The 19617-nt window shown below is 49.6% G+C and overlaps 10 protein-coding genes across 10 annotated transcripts; 7 read left to right on the top strand and 3 right to left on the bottom strand.

The window, feature by feature from the left end:
- The first annotated feature begins 212 nt into the window (after window positions 1-212).
- Window positions 213-2398, top strand: GGI43DRAFT_20141 (protein-arginine N5-methyltransferase). Its single transcript, XM_083200072.1, has 3 exons — window positions 213-590; window positions 652-1975; window positions 2038-2398. Exons 2-3 carry the CDS (start codon window positions 697-699, stop codon window positions 2070-2072), a joined length of 1314 nt encoding a protein of 437 aa, XP_083066279.1. The 5' UTR covers window positions 213-590; window positions 652-696; the 3' UTR covers window positions 2073-2398.
- On the bottom strand, window positions 2171-4938 carry GGI43DRAFT_20112 (hexokinase-domain-containing protein). The gene is made up of 6 exons (XM_083200070.1): window positions 4504-4938; window positions 3808-3930; window positions 3700-3725; window positions 3229-3639; window positions 2703-3157; window positions 2171-2637 (listed from the first exon to the last, which is right to left on the bottom strand). Exons 1-6 carry the CDS (start codon window positions 4541-4543, stop codon window positions 2214-2216), a joined length of 1479 nt encoding a protein of 492 aa, XP_083066278.1. The 5' UTR covers window positions 4544-4938; the 3' UTR covers window positions 2171-2213.
- A 44-nt stretch (window positions 4939-4982) lies between these two features.
- Window positions 4983-7203, top strand: GGI43DRAFT_20183 (dolichyl-diphosphooligosaccharide--protein glycotransferase subunit OST1). The gene is made up of 3 exons (XM_083200079.1): window positions 4983-5831; window positions 5911-6759; window positions 6827-7203. Exons 1-3 carry the CDS (start codon window positions 5386-5388, stop codon window positions 7101-7103), a joined length of 1572 nt encoding a protein of 523 aa, XP_083066277.1. The 5' UTR covers window positions 4983-5385; the 3' UTR covers window positions 7104-7203.
- Window positions 7204-7576: 373 nt separating this feature from the next.
- On the top strand, window positions 7577-7992 carry GGI43DRAFT_390817 (uncharacterized protein). Its single transcript, XM_083204370.1, has one exon. The coding sequence runs from the start codon at window positions 7680-7682 to the stop codon at window positions 7938-7940; it is 261 nt and encodes an 86-aa protein (XP_083066276.1). The 5' UTR covers window positions 7577-7679; the 3' UTR covers window positions 7941-7992.
- A 12-nt stretch (window positions 7993-8004) lies between these two features.
- Window positions 8005-9212, top strand: GGI43DRAFT_20147 (uncharacterized protein). Its single transcript, XM_083200075.1, has 2 exons — window positions 8005-8716; window positions 8883-9212. Exon 1 carries the CDS (start codon window positions 8264-8266, stop codon window positions 8576-8578), a length of 315 nt encoding a protein of 104 aa, XP_083066275.1. The 5' UTR covers window positions 8005-8263; the 3' UTR covers window positions 8579-8716; window positions 8883-9212.
- A 464-nt stretch (window positions 9213-9676) lies between these two features.
- Window positions 9677-11195, top strand: GGI43DRAFT_390814 (Eisosome component PIL1-domain-containing protein). The gene has a single exon (XM_083204369.1). It carries the CDS (start codon window positions 9784-9786, stop codon window positions 10495-10497), a length of 714 nt encoding a protein of 237 aa, XP_083066274.1. The 5' UTR covers window positions 9677-9783; the 3' UTR covers window positions 10498-11195.
- Window positions 11196-11205: 10 nt separating this feature from the next.
- On the top strand, window positions 11206-13451 carry GGI43DRAFT_390812 (inorganic diphosphatase IPP1). Its single transcript, XM_083204368.1, has 5 exons — window positions 11206-12217; window positions 12392-12511; window positions 12615-12958; window positions 13020-13103; window positions 13172-13451. The coding sequence occupies exons 1-5, from the start codon at window positions 11708-11710 to the stop codon at window positions 13311-13313; spliced, it is 1200 nt and encodes a 399-aa protein (XP_083066273.1). The 5' UTR covers window positions 11206-11707; the 3' UTR covers window positions 13314-13451.
- GGI43DRAFT_390811 (mitochondrial 54S ribosomal protein mL53) lies at window positions 13365-14004 on the bottom strand. The gene is made up of 2 exons (XM_083204367.1): window positions 13734-14004; window positions 13365-13669 (listed from the first exon to the last, which is right to left on the bottom strand). Exons 1-2 carry the CDS (start codon window positions 13912-13914, stop codon window positions 13557-13559), a joined length of 294 nt encoding a protein of 97 aa, XP_083066272.1. The 5' UTR covers window positions 13915-14004; the 3' UTR covers window positions 13365-13556.
- GGI43DRAFT_390810 (uncharacterized protein) lies at window positions 14005-15521 on the top strand. Its single transcript, XM_083204366.1, has 2 exons — window positions 14005-14505; window positions 14583-15521. Exons 1-2 carry the CDS (start codon window positions 14210-14212, stop codon window positions 15490-15492), a joined length of 1206 nt encoding a protein of 401 aa, XP_083066271.1. The 5' UTR covers window positions 14005-14209; the 3' UTR covers window positions 15493-15521.
- A 67-nt stretch (window positions 15522-15588) lies between these two features.
- GGI43DRAFT_19938 (methylthioribulose 1-phosphate dehydratase MDE1) lies at window positions 15589-17290 on the bottom strand. Its single transcript, XM_083200042.1, has 3 exons — window positions 16589-17290; window positions 15855-16364; window positions 15589-15778 (listed from the first exon to the last, which is right to left on the bottom strand). Exons 1-3 carry the CDS (start codon window positions 16738-16740, stop codon window positions 15685-15687), a joined length of 756 nt encoding a protein of 251 aa, XP_083066270.1. The 5' UTR covers window positions 16741-17290; the 3' UTR covers window positions 15589-15684.
- Window positions 17291-19617: the final 2327 nt, after the last annotated feature.

Raw genomic sequence — 19617 nt, 5'->3', positions numbered from 1 at the left:
GGAATGCTTGCAGAGCAAAAAAAAGCTATCGGCTGCCGGAATTTTTTCCTTATGATGCTGGAGCAGAGATAAAAGACCGTCAATGCCGTCTGAACCTTGGTCTGGAATATGACCCCACCGGCAGGCTTCTGAAGCTGCTTCCAGCGAATTACAGCAGCTAGCGGCGCAACGTGGAAGGCCCCCTGCTAGGCTAGCTACAGCGGCCCACAGCGGCCTTGGAGCGCTGAATCAAGATATCGGGTAGCGCGTGTAGGCCACGGAGTTCGGGTGGCCTGAAGCAGGTCCACTAGAGCTTCGGGTGGCCACAGGCGTGCCCCCGCTGCAGAGCTAGCCGCCAAAAAAACGCAGCGCTATTCCACAGCCGTTGCAGCCGCTGGAGCAATCGATTAAAGAGTGTGGAGAGCGTGCAGCGCTTCGTCGCTATCACTGCATGCGTCGGGCTAGGTGGGGCAAGGCGAAGAATCGATATCAATTTTTTTTTTTCCTTTGGATGACGCCAGTATAGTTCCAATAATTGGTCTACACTAAGGGTTGAGGGCAGGAATACGACAATAAGGAAGATTTGGCTAGTTTGAAAGTTTAGCGACAAGGTACGAGCCTGTTATCCCGTTTCGGCATATGCACATGCTTATTATTTTGCGTATACAATAGAATCCATAGCGAATACCCCACCATATCAAAGTCCAATCTCTCATCATGCCGTCGCCAATTGACGACTCCCTCCAAGCCCGCATATCTCCCGAGTGTCCCCAAGAGGCCCGTGATATCCTCTACCACGCATGGGGTCATGACCGAAGCGGCCTTAAGAAGCTCCTCACCGAGCGTGGCAAGGCCAGCATCCAGGATCCCAAGACTGGCGAGACCCCGCTCCATGCTGCGATCCGCGCCTGCGGCCCTGCCGACGAACCGACTGAAGGGGAGGAAGAGGAAGGTGAAGATGGAAGCGTAGAAGAGGCCAGAGAGATTATCCAAGATCTGTTCCTCAACGGTGCCATCTGGAACGATGTTGATGCCAACAACGAGACTCCCGGCTGCGTCGCCTACCGACTCGGTCGTAAGGCCTTGTATAACATCTGCGTCGATGCCGGCGTCCGCGCAGAGCTTCTATTTGCCCTAATGGACGGCTACGAAGAGCTTTCTTCCGGCGAAGAGGAAGATAACGAAGACGCCGACGAGGTCATGGAAGATCAAGAGGAAGCTGCTGCTGCCACCGCTGCCGACGAAGCAAAGGCTCAAGACGCCGAAGTCAACACCGAAGAGCCTCTGAAGTTCATTCCCCCCGATGCCAACGAAATACCCGTTACCAGCGAGGAATACTTGAAATCCAAACTCACCTACGACGACGACAAGCTCCTCGACTCCGACCTCAACGGCGTCATGATGGCCTGGGAGACTGACATCATGCGCCGCTCCGTCGCCGCCCTCATCCCCGACGCAGAGCAGGGCAAGCGCGTCCTTAACATCGGCTTCGGCATGGGAATCATTGACGGCATGTTCGCAGACCTGAAGCCGTCAAAACACCACATTATCGAGGCGCACCCGGGCGTCTTGGAGCACATTTCCAAGCCCGACTCCAAGTTCGGATCTGAATGGGAGAAGAGCGGTCCTGAAGAGGGTGCTTACAAGGTCTTTGCTGGTAAATGGCAAGATGTAGTACTCCAGCTCTTGGAGCAGGGTGAGCTTTACGACGCCATCTATTTCGATACCTTTGGAGAGGATTATTCACAGCTGCGCATGTTCTTCATGGAGCATGTCCCTGGATTGTTGGACCAGGAGGGACGGTTCAGCTTCTTCAACGGCCTTGGCGCAGACCGTAGGGTATGTTATGACGTATACACAAAAGTCGTGGAGATGCACTGCGCGGATGCTGGTCTAGATGTAGAATGGGAAGAGAGCGATGTCGACATGGCGAAACTGGACGAAGACGGCGAAGGAGAGTGGAAGGGAGTTCGACGAAGATACTGGACATTAGACAGTAAGAACCCTGCCCCTCATGATCATGACGTATTCACACGCGAATTAACTAACACCGAACAGAGTATCGACTGCCTGTATGCACTTTTATGGGTTAATGTGAACAAGATAATAGACTCCAATCAGATGCCCCCAAGTGCAATGCTTTGCTGAGATTCAACAACAAAATATTTCTATCTTAGACTCTGCCTAGGGATTATTTTTGTAGATGACATCAGGTCGGGACAGATATTTTATGTTTATTTAAAGTTTTCGGGGTGCAAGATACCGGCCAGATTGCCAGCCTTGGCTCGCTTGAGAGTCAGAGCAGCAATGAGAGCAGCTCCAACACCGCTACCATCCTCGGCCGCCAGGATCTCTACCGGGTCTTCATCCTTGGGGTTGGCCTTCTGAGGCCAGTCGAGAATTTCTCGCAGGGCTTGTGCACCACGAGCCTTGAAGTGAGGGTACTTGTTGAAGACGGATCCGTCAGCACCAACGTGGCAGGATTCGTAATTCTTCTTCTTGCAAATAGCTGCGACACCGCAGGCGGAAAGTCGGGCAGCTCGTGTTCCGATGAGCTCTGCCAGTCTTCGGATCAACTCAAGCTCAGGGACGGTGGGAGTGATGTTCAGCTTGGACTGGAAGGTATCAAAAGTCTCTTGAAGGTTCTCAAAGGGATCCCTTTCATGATTCGTTAGCGTCAGCCGGTAAACATGTAATATATCAGTAGATGGGAGCTTGCTCACTCTTCAATTCCAGACAAGAAAGATGAATCCAGAGTGTAAGGCCTGCGGAGCAATGAAATGTCCTGGTTCTCAAAGACGTGGACCTCCTTGTTATCGTGCAAGTCCACCAAGACCAATCGGAAGATCTCGCCAAGGTAGAGACCTGCAATCATCTTCTCGAATGCCTGCTGTCCCGGGCGAGGAGAGTCATTGTCGATGGAGATATCATACTTTGTGCGAGGCAATACCTTGTGCTCATTGTCAAAGGCACCCCACTCACAGTTGATAGCCATGGGGGTATCGGGGGGAAGGTTCATGTGCGCCAGCTTGGGGATGGAGCCGCAGTCTTCCATGTAAGCGGCATTGCATCCAGTTCCGAAGATACAACCAATCTTCATCTTGGTGTCGGTGTATGCGGAAGCGATCAATGTTCCTGTGGTGTCGTTGATCAAGGCTGATAGTTTAATGGGTACTCCCTATTATATTATACTTTGTAAGCCAGCGAGCTTCTTGCTTTCCTTGTCAAGCCGAAATAGGAGTTACTTACACGCTTGGCAATGGCAGCCTCGAACATGGGCACGACGTTCTCTCCTTCGACACCGGCAATGTCGAATCCCTTAGTCCAGCGCTGGAGAATACCCTCATCGATGTGGTGTTGAGTGGCTGGGTAAGAGAATGTAAAACCTAGGGGCAGCGCGTCGATTTTGGTCAAGTCACCGTGGTGAGTCTCGACGAATTGATGAAGACAGTCTGCGATGTACTCCCATAGCTCCTCGCTAGATCCGGTCTTGAGCTCCTCTGGCATACGATACTTGGACTGGATGATGTCGAATTCTGATTTGCGGTCTGTCAAGGTGATTTCACAGACACGCAGGTTGGTACCGCCCATATCGAGGGCCAAAAAGGAACCAGTCTCGTAGCCATCAGGGAAAGACATGACCCATGTTGGGTTCATTGGCTAAAGGTTGTTAGCAATTAACTTGTTACCTTTCACTCGGTCACATGAATAATTACGCACAATACTGCCACCCTCAACAGTGAGGCCTTTTTGCTAAATATTAGCATACATGATGCCCAAGATCAACATCACTACGACGCTACGCAGCAACCCATCAGCAACACATACCTTTGGCAAGCTCGCTCACGAAATGATCAGTGATTTGCTTAAGCTTCTGTGTGTCGACAGTGAAAACCTCCTCCAGCTTTCTCACTTCATCGAGAAGATCCTTAGGGATATCCGCCTTGGAACCTGGCATATCGCTAGTCAGCATGTATGCTATGAGACTCTCCATGATATCTGGCAGCCCGTATGCTTAAGGAAACGAAAGGTATAAAACGTGTAAAGCCTGTACTGATGAAAGAGATCCACTAGACCTCTAAAAAGTATTATCTTGATGGTGAATTTAAATCATGACGTTGGCTCTAGACGAGGTCTGAGCGCCTGTGTAACATCAAAATGACGTTCACGAGATGCTTGAAGCCGTTGCTTATGCTTATCTTGCAATTGCGCGTAGCTTGTAGTTAAGACGCTTAGCCATTGAAAGCTAAAATGTCTTACTCATGTCTCTCCTTTAGAGCAACCGATTATTCTCATAGCTCAATGCCTAGTAGCTATATCGGCATCAAGCTACCGGAGAAAAATCTCCTGTTCTAGGCGAGCATGGCACGATATCGGCAACAGTGGGCATCAACGAAAAGCCCAAAGCTGTACCAGAGCTCCAGGCAGCATCAATGATGAAACAGAGAGCAATAGATTGACAGAAGATTGGCAGAACAAAGTGATAACAGCTCCAGATTTCCAAATCTTGAACACTAAACGTACCCTTTCTAGAGGGAGGTGGACGGGGTCCAAGTCCGACCATTTTTACAGCTGGATCGCGGGGCCTGGCGGGGTAGTAAAAAGAGCTCCTTGGAGGATGTGCGGGTGGCAATGAAGCAACCGCTGCGAGGGAGTAAGGTTGAGTTAGGCACGAGGTAACAATGCAAAGATGAGCGTATGAAGAAAGAAGAAAAAGGAGATGCCGTTGGTCGAGAGAATAGCAGCAAGAGCACGGAGTCTAGAAGCCGGACACAGCAACGGAAGCAGATTTGGAGCTATAAAAAGTCCACCGGTTGGGCTAGTCGGGATCGAGGGGCCTGTTGGGCCACTCTTTCCGGCTCTGGTTGGCTGCTGCTCCAACTGCCTCCACGTCGTCTAGGCTTCCAAATAGCCATTATGGAGAGCAGCCTTTAGTGGCCTTCAACTGCCATCAATTGCCAGAGATAGTAGATATGAGCGTTTTTAATTTTAATTTTTTCTAGTCATCAGGTAAGTGGTTGGATATCCTATCACTATCAAACATTCTTACAATTCACAATCACAGCTGAATTCCTTTTTTTCCCCATTATTGTATCTCATCTCGCAATTCTCTTCATTAGACTCTTAACAGTGCAGATGGGAACCCCTTCAACACTGCCGGCCGGTAGATTCTGGTCGATCCCACGCAAACAAGAAGAAAACGGATGCACCGTTATCGTCATGTCTCCACTCCCTTCTCACACACCTCCGAAACAAGCTTCAGCAAGGATAAGGTACCTGCTGTGGTGTACTCCGAGCCCGGAAATTCATATTGCCGCGACGGCCCCCAGCGCGGCCTCTGGTTGGCTGGGCCCGAGCTCTCGCACCCCTGTAGCTTGTCGCTGTCGCTAATCGAATGGGCGACGTATGCTTTTTGGGGCTGCCACTAAGAGCGAAGCTGCCACAGTCTCGCGATCGAGAGTCCGACTCCCATTGCGCAGGGTACGCACAATCAATGAGTGTCGCTTCCACTCCCTCGTCAACATGAAGTCGTTATCATTCGTAGCGGCGCTTTTGGGCCTCCTGGCTGGTCCTTGCAGCGCCCTCTCTGTCGTCTCTCTACCTGCCGAGTTCAAACCCCCACCAGTCTTTAAGAACACCAACTTGGTGCATGTCGTTTCGGTCGAGAAGAGCTTTGCGAGGGAACAAATCAACGTTTTGGTTGAGAACGTTTCTAAAGAGCCTCAAGATGAATACTTCCTGCCGTTTACTGCGGATCAGATAGCTCGCCTTGGTGGCATTGAAGCGAAAGATCGCAAAGATGACAAGGTTGGACCCTTTGGAGTCGACCTAGTCGAGTATAGTTCTCAGAGGTACGCTTGCTTCATTGTATATCAATGGTCATCAGCGGGTGATCAATTATGCTTCTTGTTGCTAAATAATCATCTACAGCGATGTTCAATACTACCGCATTACACTGCCAGCACCCCTAAAGGCTGGCGCCCAGCAGACTCTCGCCATCTCTTGGTACTATCTGAAGCCATATCGCCCTCTCCCGGCCGCAATCGCTCAGGACGAACAACAGTTCTTGGTCTATGACTTTTCCCTCTACGCTGCTTCAGCATACCCAACCTTGAAGCAAAAGACTGAGGTCAAGCTGTCGACGGTTACCATCCCAGACTATACCACATTGACCAATAGCGAGGGCAAGGAGTTTCCTGAAAAGCACGGTAGCAAGCTGCTATATGGACCCTTCGATGAACAGCCCGCCGGCGCCGTCTATCCAGCCCAGGTTAGGTTCGAGTTTACCAAGCCTGTGCTCCACGTGGCGGATCTGGAGAGAGATATCGAGGTCAGCCACTGGGGTGGCAACGTGGCATTTGAGGAAAGATACAATCTGTATCACCGGGGTGCCAACCTTTCCACTCTGTTTAACCGTGTGAAGTGGGCGCAATCTCAATACTACAACCCTGCCACCTCTGCTCTGAAGGAGCTCAAGTTCCCGCTTCAAATTGGCAGCGTTGATCCCTACTTCACCGATGCCATTGGAAACGTATCAACTTCTCGATTCAGGAGCAGCAAGCGTGAGGCCATGCTGGAGCTGAAGCCCCGCTATCCTGTTTTTGGCGGCTGGAAGTACCCTTTCACCATTGGCTGGAACACCAATGCTGCCAATGTCCTGCGCAACACTGCTAGCGGAGGCCATGTGCTCAAGGTTCCATTCATCGAGGGACCAAAGCAAGCTGAGGGCGTTGAGTACGGCGAAGTCACCGTCCGCGTCCTCCTCCCTGAGGGATCTGAGTAAGCACTACCCTCGTTTTTATATATATATATATAATGCTTGGAATTGTAGCTAATTAGGAACCAGGAACGTGAAATTCTACACTAATCTCCCCGATTCGTCAATTGTTGAGACATCGGTTGGTCTTCACAAGACCTATCTCGACACCACTGGCCGAACCGCCATTGTGATCAAGGCCAAGAACCTGGTAGATGACTTCCGATTCCGAGATCTGATCATCTCGTACGACACCCCATTGGCAGGTACCCTCCAAAAGCCCCTGGTGGTGTTTGGAAGCATGCTAGCCGTTTACGCCGCAGCATGGGCAGTTGGAAAGGTGGAGGTGGGATTTTCATCCAAATAAAAATGTACCAGATTAATCTATAGCTTTTTCTTGGGTCGCCATGTTTGACGGATAAAAAAAACAAGAGCGATATTTTTAGAGGATGTGTCATTAAGTGGGCGTTTGAGTACGATTTCGACCTGGCAAATAGATGAGATTCGCTAGATCTATGGCGCACTAGATCTAAGCCCGCCAGCATTAGCAGCGTAGTATGTAGAAATTCAAGCAGACTTGTTTTTTATGTTTATGTCATCATTTTGACACCTAGCATCATTGCAAGGCGGGAATCTGTACAATGATGTTGGCGATAGTCCCTGGTGAGGTCCCCATTGGGTAATGGAGAGCTGCTGCGATGACGACATTAGCGTCCCGTCATGATGGCGCGAACTCGCATCCATCCAGAGGGCGAGCCAAGGAAAAACAGCCCCAAGAAAAGCCCAACTAAAGTGCGTGCCTCGCATAATCGTGCTAGTAGTGCTAGCAGTACATGCTAACCTCAGCATCATCAAAATACATCAGCTCAGCCAGCTCAGGCTACTAGTCTGTTGCAGCTCAGATTTGAATTCGGCAAAGGCGAGACTAACAGCAGTGAATTGGATGAGGCTGTGCCTTTTGGTTGGCTGTCGGACCTTTTGCCTTTCGGCTCTCACGCAGCTAGCATCTTACCTTCGTGTTAGAGCAATGCCCTGCGTCGTCGCCGTGCGTGCAGATGGTGGAGTGGCGCAGGGCCAAGCAGCTCGAACCGCCGACAGGGATCAGAGATCAGAAACTTGGCCACGGGAACGAGTAAGAAAAGCCACACGAGACAAGAGGATGAGCTTGGCCGAAGCTACGGGACTGATTGGCAGTGGAGGGTAGTCATAGTCATAGGTAGTCACAGCTTGGTTTGGTTTTATTTAAAGAAACGTAATGCTCGCTCCTTTGCGTTCAAAGAGGGCTCATCCATTCATCTTTTCTTTCATAAGCCAAAGCATTCTTTCACGAGAAATCTATTCTTCTTCGCTTCTACATATATACATACATAGCTTTATCTTGAAGCCAGCCAAAAGATCTATAGGAAGTCTCTCATATCGCCAATTTTAGACAAGCAAAGTCGGTATTACTTGCAAGCGATTGCGCAAAGCGACACACCAGCCTACTCTACCTACATTTTATCGTCTCTCTTACTCAACACAAACAAGATGTGCTTCTCAGTGGAACCAAAGGCCAAATACTACTACAAGGAGGAAATCATTCCTGCACGACCACACCGTGAGTCGTATCGCGACTCAAACCGCGACTCATACCGCGAGTCAGGTGTCGACTATTACCACCATCGCCATCACCATTCTTCTTCTCACCACTCGCCGCGAACGAGCCGCACGGCCGTTGACCGATACAGCAGCAGCCCCCGGGTCAGCACGTACAGCCCTCGCATCAGCTCCAGCAGCGTCAGGCGCAGCGTCGTCCCGGCGAGGGTTGTGTACAAGGAGACGACCCAGAGCCGCTACGTGTAAATCTATGTTGATTTGGCTGCCTATTAAAAAAAAAATAGAGGGAGAAAAAAAATATGATATCCGTGCAGAATTCAAATCGGTGTTATTAAGGTTTAGCGTTTTTGGGCTGAGAATAGGATATGGATGGTATGATACGAGGTATGGGACACTAGGGTAGCGGGCGGGTAATGACGGGAACGAGGCAAGCCACGGCTTCATGAGACTCTGAATGCGATGACGGCGTTGGAAACATGAATTTACTTATTTGTTCTTTTTATCTATATTTTTATGAGACGTACATGTTTGCTTATGCTAGATGGTCTAGATCACCTTTTTCAGGTGCCAGCCTTTAAATGATCCGACTGCGCATCACTTCCGCTTCTGACAGCACATGCATCAAGCCAGCGGCCACACTATTGAATGAAATGATGCCTACTTCGTCATGATTCATCCTATGATGGCGCCTCATCAGCGAATACATTTATCCAGACTTTTCAGAGCCTTTTCGATCTCCCCAAGTCAAAGCTACTGCTTGTACTCATCGCCTGCTTCTTGTATTACGATGTCGAAATGACATCATAGGCTCAGCCCATCTCAAAAGCTGGGGCATCGCAGCCTGCATCAGGCTCTCTACTGTCTTTATCAATTTAAGTGTGCATTTCACTGCTATATTTAGCTTTATTTGTGCCTTTCAAGACATTTAGGTAGACAATGTGCTTTCTCTTTGGCAATATCACCTTTCGCCGCCAAAGGCCTCGTGAATTGTGACAAGCAATCTTTTGCGACACAATGTTTATCTTTCCAGACATCCTTTCGCCAGACATGCTCCAAAATAAAATGGGGCCGGATTTCTTTGATTCAGTGCCCAGTTTGCTTTGTTTGCAATCCATTTGTTTTGCGGCATTGAAATCACAGCACTTCCCTCTCTTTGTGCTATTATCAGTTCAGGCTGGCCTCCTTAGCCATGACAGAAAACGCAACTCAAGTTGCTAAGCTTCCTCATACATATAAATATACCACTTTTCTAAGCTAGAAGGAGCCTTAGATACAGTGCTCTTGCGGATTATACTAGAACGCCACCTTCCAAGCTAAGATTGAAGATTGACCTAGAAAAATAAACACCATGTAAGTGATATCGGCCTCTTTTTCCTCTTCTCATATTATCATCCACATGATACTCTTCTTTTGGGTCGATTATTATTCTATTCTCATCATATCATTTCATCATGTCTCAAACTTCTTTTTTATCCCCCATTGCGCCGTCCCAACATGCCTTTCAATCATCTTTCGATGACACCGCTCCAGAACAACCATGGGATCGGGGACTTAATATCCAAGAGACGTGGTCTAACGCTGCTCCGATTAGGGATAAATGTGCACCGTTTCGTTCCAATACAAATACAGAGCCTCAATCCCCAAAGTCTTGGAACTATGCCTCATTCCTCAATCTATTAGACTATGTTCAGCCTGGGCTCTCACGAAAGCAGTATCGCATTATCAAGAATGATAAAGGCCTTATCGACGCATACAAGTCAGCGGGCGAAGAACGTGTGGAAATTGGCAGACAAATCTGCGAGTGGGGCAAGGATACAAAAGATGAAGCCATCGTCGATATATCTAGCAAGGTCGGCTTTCTTCTGCAAGAGATGGGCAAATTGTCAGAGCCTTATATCACTGCACTGGAAGATGCACGTGGCCATCTCAAGATCATTCGTAACATTGAGAAAATCGTTCAACCAATCCGCAACAGAAAGATCAAGGTGATAGATGAAATCCAGAAAGTCAGAACGAAAAAACCTCTTCACAGCATTAAACTGGCCGCGCTAGAGCAGGAGCTTGTTAGGGTAGAGGCTGAGAGTCTGGTTGCCGAGGCGCAGTTAACGAATATTGTAAGTGTCCGTGGTTTCCACCGGTTGGCCAGATGGGTTGCAGTTTGCTAAAAATCGTTTTTATAGACTCGCCAAAACTTCAGGGAAGCGTTTCAGATCGAATTGGCTGCTGCTATTGAGCGCGCTGAGAAAGAAGTTATTCTAGCCAAGCACGGCTTTCGCCTCCTCGAGCTCCTCGACGCTAATACAGTCGCGCCAGGAGAGCCATTCGCGCCCTACGAACATGGAGTTCAAGCTCAACAAGTGCTGATTGACGCCGAAGCTAATCTCAAGGAGTATCAGCCGGATGATAGGTACAGAGCTCCAGGAAGAAGCGAAATATTAGAAGAACATGCAGACGAAGTCGACCAGCAAGTTAATATCAGCGGCTGGGGAGGGGCATGAAACTGAATCAGATATTGAAACTTTGGTATGACTTTAACATGTAACGAAAGGTCTAGACGTCCTTCTGTTGGCGAGGAGTCTTGCAAGGGGATTCGGTAACCTGCTCGGGCTTATCTATATGGGTTGGGTGGTTTATTTATTCTTTCTTTGGGCGCTCTAAGAAGCATATCTAGTTGTATCCAACTGATACGCCAAGTTGGGTACTTTTTTACTTGTAGTAATGAACAATAGAGCTCTATTTATAGAGAGGTGTATTCAACTGATAATGTGGAGAGATGTAACAGCTTTTCATAGTAAGAGCACGGAGTATTGCATATTCGAGGATGAAGTGGTATACTATTAGAATGGGTATGCAATGCTATTTCATATCTACTACGAGGATTGAGGAATTGAAGGATTGGGCCACTGTGTAAGATGAAGTGATGTGCCCAAGAATATTTACGATATTTACCCTGTACGGACAGAGATGGCGAATATGTTTGAGCTTTGCCGACGCTCATGTATCGTGGCGCATAAATTTGAGGGGCTCGGTACTTGGGACGAGCCGTTTCCCTAACAGACCCGCAATAAAACAGCCTTGGTAAAGCTCGTGCCATCTGGGCTTTACCGCCTCTCGTATGTGCATACAGTACAGATTTGCATAGCCGCCCCGTATCTCCGGCAGCCGTTAGAGCACACCGGCACTGAAAAGCCTGCTACGAACCTCGGTCAAAGGCCCAAAACAACCGAAGTCGCCCCCTGTGAGATTGATATTCTAGGAATCTGAAAAGGACTGAAATAAACGCATCTTACCAATTAGTCCTCCCCCAGGACTGGGGCCTTCCTTTATCCTGCCGCCCGTTGAGAGACCCCCGATCCAATCTTGAGACATTTGCCCATGTTGGCTCGACGTGCACTCAGGTGGCAGAGTCTGCGTGGCCAAATCTCCTTGCCCAATCAAAGCGGTGTATGCTGGACGACTCGAGTGTACAGTTCCGCTGCTCCTGACGCTGCCTGGACACAGGGCTCCGGTAGGCCTGTAGACGGTATTACTACAGGTGCTGACAGTGCTATCCCTATCGCTGTCAATATGGGTCTGCGTGCCCCGCCCCCTCCATCGGGTCAAAACTCCTCCGCCTCCTCGCAAGCTTCCCAACCCTTCCAGCGAACTGCTCAAATTGCTCGTCATCTGAACAGCAATTCTGGTTCATCATCACAATCTCCCAAGATGTCTGGATACACCGTCCGCAAGGTGGCTGCTGCCAACACTCTGGAGCACCGCGTCTACATCGAGAAGGATGGCGTCCCCGTGTCTCCCTTCCACGACATTCCTCTCTACGCCAACCAGGAGCAGACCATCCTGAACATGGTCGTCGAGATTCCTCGATGGACCAACGGCAAGCTTGAGGTGAGCTCGCAATTACAGCAATTGATTGGATCTGGAAGGAATTGGCTGCCTTCTTGTCTTTCATCTGAGACACGAGCGCATCTAGTTTCGACCTTGCCCATCCCTTTTTTGCTGCCCCTCGTTTTAGGCACCGCTCTTTTAAGATACTGACTTTTATGGCCTCTTCTCTCATAGATCTCCAAGGAGGAGCTCCTCAACCCCATTAAGCAGGATGTCAAGAAGGGCAAGCTTCGCTTCGTCCGCAACTGCTTCCCCCACAAGGGCTACCTCTGGAACTACGGTGCCTTCCCCCAGGTATGCGACACCAAATTTCAATTGATACCCAATTCTAGCTATGCTGGCTAGGTGTCAATTTCTCTGATTTTAAAACAACAACTGACAATGTTGTGCGCTCTAGACCTGGGAAGACCCCAACACCGTCCACCCCGAGACCAAGGCCAAGGGTGACAACGACCCTCTCGATGTCTGCGAGATCGGCGAGCTTGTTGGCTACCCCGGCCAGATCAAGCAGGTCAAGGTCCTCGGTGTCATGGCCCTTCTCGACGAGGAGGAGACTGACTGGAAGGTCATTGTTATTGACGTGAACGACCCCCTGGCTCCTAAGTTGAACGATGTCGAGGACGTTGAGCGTCACCTGCCTGGCCTCCTCCGTGCCACCAACGAGTGGTTCCGTATCTACAAGATCCCTGACGGCAAGCCCGAGAACCAGTTCGCCTTCACTGGCGAGTGCAAGAACAAGGCGTATGTGTCTTCTCCTACTCGTAGAGATCCCACAAAGTGTTTTTAACTAACAAAATAACAGCTACGCCATGGATGTCATCCGCGAGTGTGGTGAGGCCTGGGAGCGCCTCATTACTGGCAAGACCCAGCCTGGCAGCGTCTCCACGTAAGTTCAAGTCCCAGCGGCCCAAATGACAGCAAATGATCGATCCAACTAACTCTTTTCTTCTCTAGCACCAACACGACTGTCGAGCACTCTCCCAGCCGCGTTGCTCCTCAGTCCCTGCCTAAGCTGCCTCCTCACGAGGAGCTCCCCCCCGCGAAGATCGACGCTTCCATTGACAAGTGGTTCTTCATCAGCGGTGCTTCTGCTTAGAAAGCATAATTTGACGATGAATACTTGTTGCTGGCTTCACATGTATCAAATGTTTAGTCTTTGATAGTGTATACCCTGCAGGCGTAAAATCTAAGCCCTGCAGTAAAAAGTACTAAAATAAAAAAAGTTTCATGACAATATATCGTACAATATCTAGTGACATCCACATTGGCCTCATCCAAACTGTATCCCTGCCCCGCGTAACGCCGTCAATGCATAAAATAGAGACAAATTTTTGTAATTTTATTCGGACAAATCAGCGGCCTTTTGTAATTGGCGCGAGTGACGGTCGACCTCCTCGACTAAACTCTTGATGTTGAATTTTGAGCAGTTGAAGTCCATTTCCTTGCCATCCTCTGCGCAAATAAGTTAGCACATTCCCAATTGACACAGCCCTTGTGTTTCTCGAAGTAAACGTACTGAATTTGACTTTTAATGAGCTATTCTCTGCAGAGTCTCTCGGGAGGAGAGCCGTATTGACGACCGTTCCATTCGCACGAACGTTTGGCGGGAGGAAAGTCAGGAACAGACGAGCAGGCTTGGCGCAGGTCGAGAAGGGGTTGAATTTGGCCGTGACCTCGGTCATAAATTTGGTAATCATCTTGCCGGTTGGATAGAGGGGAGGCCACTGCGGCGCAGAGAAGTGTAGGGCGAGAATCGAGCTTTTGTCGCTGCTGGTACGGCTTGTCGATAGTGGGCTTTGGCGGGACGATGTTGAATTTTGGTGGAGACCCGATATAAGCATATCGTTGTATAAGGTACTTTGCTGTCCACGCCGAGCCAATGATGATGACATGTTAGCTTTGAAAGTTGTCCAGCTATCAACTTTTCGGGATTCTTAATTTTTATACAACGAACTAATATTTTCTCTTGCTGCGACTTTTCAAACGACAGAGATGTCTCTAGAGGGACTACAGGAACGGCTAGCTGCCTTGCAGGAGACTACGGCGCAGCTAAGAGAACTGATCGATCGCCTGGCAAACGTGGAATTCCAACCAGGATCTGTGCCCTTGAATATCGAAGAAGAAGGCAGTGTGAGCGGAGAGCTTAGCGCAGAAGCTGGCTTGATATTGAAGAACGGCCTGGAAGACCAGCAGCTGCTATGCGAAGAGGCGAAATATCTGCGGCGAGGAGGTCATGAGAAGGAGAGGCTTGAGGATGGGATCGAGAGGGTAGGAAAGGAATTGGGCAGGTAAGGAGACCAGATATGGTTCCTATCTCCAGAGATATGGAGGCAATTTGGCACATGCTAAAATTACTCTTGTATAGCCATCGATCATCACTTCGAAAGGCACGTCTATCAGCGAAGAAGAGCTTAGAGCGAGCACAAAGGCTAGAAAGAGAGCTCATGGTACAGTCCTTCTCCGAGCCCATTTCAGAGACAGACACCTCCGCCGGCGGCAGCGCCGAACAATCACAAGTAATATCTCGACCTCTACGACCCAGCTACAATCAGAGCCGTCAACTACAGTCCAGTCTATCAGAAGAAGACCGGCAAACAGTGGGAGCAAGCAGCAACGTCACAGACGCCCTGCGACGGACACACGCCCTCATTGCGTCGGAGCTTACAAAGAGCGAGTTTGCGCACCAGACGCTGACGGAGTCGTCGGCCGCACTGAAGAAGCTGGACGAGTCGTATACTTCGCTGGATGGCATGTTGGCCAGCTCGAGGGACCTACTGGGCACGCTGCTCAAGTCTCAGAAGAGCGATACGTGGTATTTGCAGACGGCGCTGTATATGCTGATGGTGACGGGTGCGTGGCTCGTGTTTAGGAGAATCTTGTACGGACCAATGTGGTGGCTTGTGTGGTTGCCGCTACGGATTGTGTTTGGTGTTGGGTCAAAGGCTGGAAGCGCAGTCCTGCACAGTGGTAGTCGGGAGCCTGGGCAGTCTGGAAAAGCTGGAGTGGTGATTGATGGGGAGATTAAGGTGGATGGATTACCGGATGAGAGCTTGCCTACTGCGAAGGTGGGACAAGAGCCGAAAGTGGCGGAGGAGAGAGATGGTGAGGGTGATGAGTCCATGATTGAGAAAGTTGGAAAGATTGTGGATGCGGTAAATGAAGCTGATGAGTTGGGGACGATACCTGACGAAGGTGAGGATGTTCAGGATGATTTGCAAGGAAGCGAGTCTGCAGAGGTTGTTGTAGAAGATACGCGCTCAAGAGACGAGCTATAAGAAAAAAGAAAATCATGCATAATGCGAGAATTATATATTATAAAAAGAAGACTTAACATTCATAACTATATCCTAATGTTGTTAAAAGATAGGATGGTCTCTGCACCTTTTTAACTCCAATCTAAATTCCAATTTCCAAGTTGATATCTCCTTTTCTCTATTCTTTCTTTATCTCTTTAATCCTACGTCGCCTTACGACCTCTGGGGAGCAATCTGGGCAACCTCGCTGATCCAAGGTAGGCCAAGCTGGTGCATCTCAACGGCCAGCTGGAAGAGATAGTCCAGACTATATATCGACAATCCGTCAGCGCCACTTTCTCGATATGGATGATAGGAAGAAGAAAGAAGAAAAGATCACTCACCTCTCGCACTGAGTCTTTGCCTTGTGGACATTATCACCCCACACATAGACACCATGTCTCCTCACCAACACAGCATACGTATCCGGATACTCCTCCATCGCCGCCTCCAAATACTCCGTCAAGTCCTCCTCATGCGGCGTGTTCTCAATAACGGGAATCCTCAAGGTATCATGGTACCCCAAGTTGCCCACTTTACCGAACCCCTTGCCAAAGCCCTTGATCTGCTCAATGTTGTTAATCTCAAAGACCTTGCTGTTACCCTTTGCCTCGAGCAGCAGCGTGACCAGCACGGCCCAGTGGGAGTGCGTGTGGATGCAGCAGCCGGCGTTGCGGCGGGTGAAGGCGGCGAGGAAGAGGGGCGTGCACTGGGAGGGCTTGTAGACGGGAGGGGAGCGCAGGTAGGTGCGCTGCTTGAGGGAGGGTTCCTGGTCTTTGAGGGAGAGGACGTAGATGTCGGCTGGTTTCATGAGTTCTTTCTGGACGCCGGAGGGGGCGAGGTAGACGAGATTGCTGTTGGGGGGGGGATTGTTAGTTGGAGTTTGTATAGGTGTGAGATGGTATATATGAATATATGGTGAGACGCCGTTATGAAAGTCTTATACATTGTTATGTGAGTCTTATACCTTGTTCTTCTCACTTGAGATGGCACAAGGGAAGCTCATCCGCATCATCTTCATGCTCATCACCGAGCAATGAACAAGGCAATAAATCCAATTAAGGGGAGGGGCATTTACTCGTCTCTAATTGAACATCCTCCTCCCGTGCCAGTAACCCATCCCAGCGTCCAAAACTTGGCGCACAGCGAAGGGATGAGGTTGGCAGGGTGCTCGGGATCCGTGGAGGTGATGAGCTGGTCGGGGTTGTCAACGACAGTGGCGTCAGCCATTGTGAAGGATCTGTTCTGCTAAAAGGATAATAAATAATGCAGCGATGTGTAATAATAGTATTGAATGAATTATTTCTCCTTCGAAAACACAACAATTCGAGCTCTCTTTTCTAAAGCTGCCGTTGCGTCTAAGAGAGCTTTTTGCCCCTCTCAAGTTAGTGCACCTATTTTTTTCCCTGGCTGCCCCTCCATGCGCGAAAATGACGAGCTTAGCTGTGATAGGTACTAGGCAGGGAAGCAAAAAAACGTGGGCTGCTTGCTGGGAGGAGCGCAAGGGCCACCCTATCATAAAACAATCTCGATTGTTACAAGTAAGATAAGATTAGATCGGGACGTCTATACTATGGGGCAAAACACGAAGCAGCGTCTTATTCATAGAGAACAATCATCAGGATTGCCATGGTGAAAGCGCATAGGAATCTCGATAGGTGTCTGTATGTGCATCATCGCGTCTCGATTGAGAAGCGCCGTTAGACTAGTGTGCTCGTACCTCGTACCTCGTACCTGTTTTCCTGCACTTAGAATCTCTCCTAGCTTTGTGGTTGGTCGAAACCTCGCCCTAGTTACTAAGCATCGCCCTCGCTGACCGTGTTTCACCACCTCATTTCAATCTTGTAAATCAGCTCGTCTCATTGGCTCGAGTAAGAAAGGGCGAATCAAAGGATGAGATCGTCACGCGTTCGCCCGCGTTTACTGCTGCTAGGCCAGACTTTATATTATGGATGCTGCAAGAGAAGAGGGACAAAAAAGGGGACGCTCAAAAGTATCCTTTTGTTGAGAACTCTACAAAGCATAATTTTGTTTAGAACTCTGTGATACAGTTGTCTCAGACAAATATATGTATTAAGTCGGTCCTGAAATTAGCATTCAAGAACCCGCATTACACGTATCGCTGCAGGAGTTGCAGTAGTATTTGCCTAGTGCTGCAGCTCCAAGGGGCATGGGTGACTTCATTCGTCTTCACTGCCGTGCCTTCTCGCACATCACCGTTGAAAGAATGAGGAGCCAACAGTTGGTGACAGTCGCGATGAGCCGAGTCCCCATTTGCCAAAGCCGAGAGAAGGCACCGCTCGGGACTCCATCGTAACCAAGCTCCATGGTCACGAGGCCTGGGGAAGCCGAGTCCAAGGTTTTGTTGGCCAATGTTTTTGTGGAAATTGCGGTCCTATCCTCAGGACAGAGGCGGATGTCGCTGGTCTGCCCGTGCATACGACTTTCAGCTGCACAAGGAGCAGATGTTCCTCTGACCAGGGGCCGTGGTCAGCTTCACCAGCCGCAACTTGGTTAGATCCCCCTTCGGAATCTGCCCCGTATGGCACGGCCATGCACCGATCGCCAATGGAGCCCTCGTATAAGAAGGAGCCAAAGCCTTTTAGCATCCAAGGCACAGTACGAAGGCAAGAATCGGGACTGGGTCTGGCTTGTATCCTCAAGCCAAAGGGAGCGCCGCGACCCCTGGTGGCTCGAGGTCACAGGCTAGAGAGCCTAGCCTCATGGGCTAAGGGCGGCATTGTGTGGTAAGCTGTGTTTGCTTGCTTTGCTATCGAGAATTGGCTTTCCGCTGCCCTTCTGTTTTGGGTTTGCACCAGTGTAAGCCTCCCCCTTTCGTATCCATTGGCTTTGCTGTGTAAGCGGATATTGGTGACACGTTTTGATATCTGAAAGTAAAAAGGAATATGATATTAATAAACAGGGGAGCAGCACAAACTGTAGCATGAAGTGGCCAATGTTGATGTTGATGTTATTACTCACCAATGTCACCGTGTGACGAATTCCAGAGGACGATCAAATTCAAAATACGGCCTGAACTTTTGTCTTAGTCACTAGAATTAAACCACCAAGCAAGTCGTCGCTAGGATGGGCCGCCCTAGCGCTGCTTCATGCCCCTGCAGGCCTTAGCCGAATGGAACAAAACAGCCAATAAATGCTTGGATGTACACACGACTCTCGATGGTAATGTGGTATGTACTATCCTGGTGCTAGCAGTCCTAGTAGCAGCGGGGAGACAATCGGCGATGGGAGATGGGTGAGTGGCCCATGAAGAAGCTTCAACTTTATGCTGATGACATCGTCTTGAACATGGGTAAAACGAAACGTAAAGAAAAAAGGCAAAGGCAAGAGGTGGCCTCGTTCTGTCACTGCGCCGCATGAAGAAAACAGATTAGAACAAGGGAGCCAGGGTAAGAGATAGTGCACTTGCAGGCCTTCAGAGGTGGCCCGTCCCACAAGCCGCACACAGCCTCTATTGGACCCATGGCCGAGATGCCGATAAAAATCAATGACCGCATCGCACGGCGCAGGCCTCGGCGAAATGGGTCGTGATCTGAGAAATGGGAAATGGTTGGTGCAAGGCAGGAAAACAGAAGTCAGATGGGAAACCCCATTGTCGACGCCGTTGGGCAGATTCAATGCATGTAGAGCAGATCATTACGACTGAATACGAGCCAAACTCTTGTGAAGGTTGTGAACACGCAGCAACGTGGGAATGTTTTACGAGGCAAAGGGCAGCAAGAGTGCCACAGGGCAAAGCAATCTCAGGCGCCACGGCATCAACTGCCTGCACGCCCAAAGTTGGGGGTTGCGGCACGGTTTGATTGCGGCTGCTACATCGTGGCGCCACGCAATTAAAGTCGCCGCCTTGGCTTTGCGCCGCTGCCACAGAGAACGGACGTCCATTCTATCTACGCATGTTGTACTCGCAACGGTAGAAATTCGTCTGGGTCATCATAGCTGAGCTTTCGGGCCTCTTCCAATGTTTACTTGGAAGGTTACAGACTACTACAGGTACTGTGGCTACCTGCCTATGGTAGCATCGAGGGCAGCAAGTAATGCTTGGGCGGGGCCCCCTAAGACCGGCAGGTTTTTTGTCTCTCATGC

The sequence above is a fragment of the Trichoderma evansii genome (assembly GCF_050947405.1).
Source record: "Trichoderma evansii strain SZMC 28006 chromosome Unknown GGI43scaffold_1, whole genome shotgun sequence".
NCBI classification, from domain to species: domain Eukaryota; kingdom Fungi; phylum Ascomycota; class Sordariomycetes; order Hypocreales; family Hypocreaceae; genus Trichoderma; species Trichoderma evansii.
The sequence above is the reverse complement of the archived record's forward strand: the minus strand, read 5'-3'. Positions and strand labels throughout refer to the sequence as shown.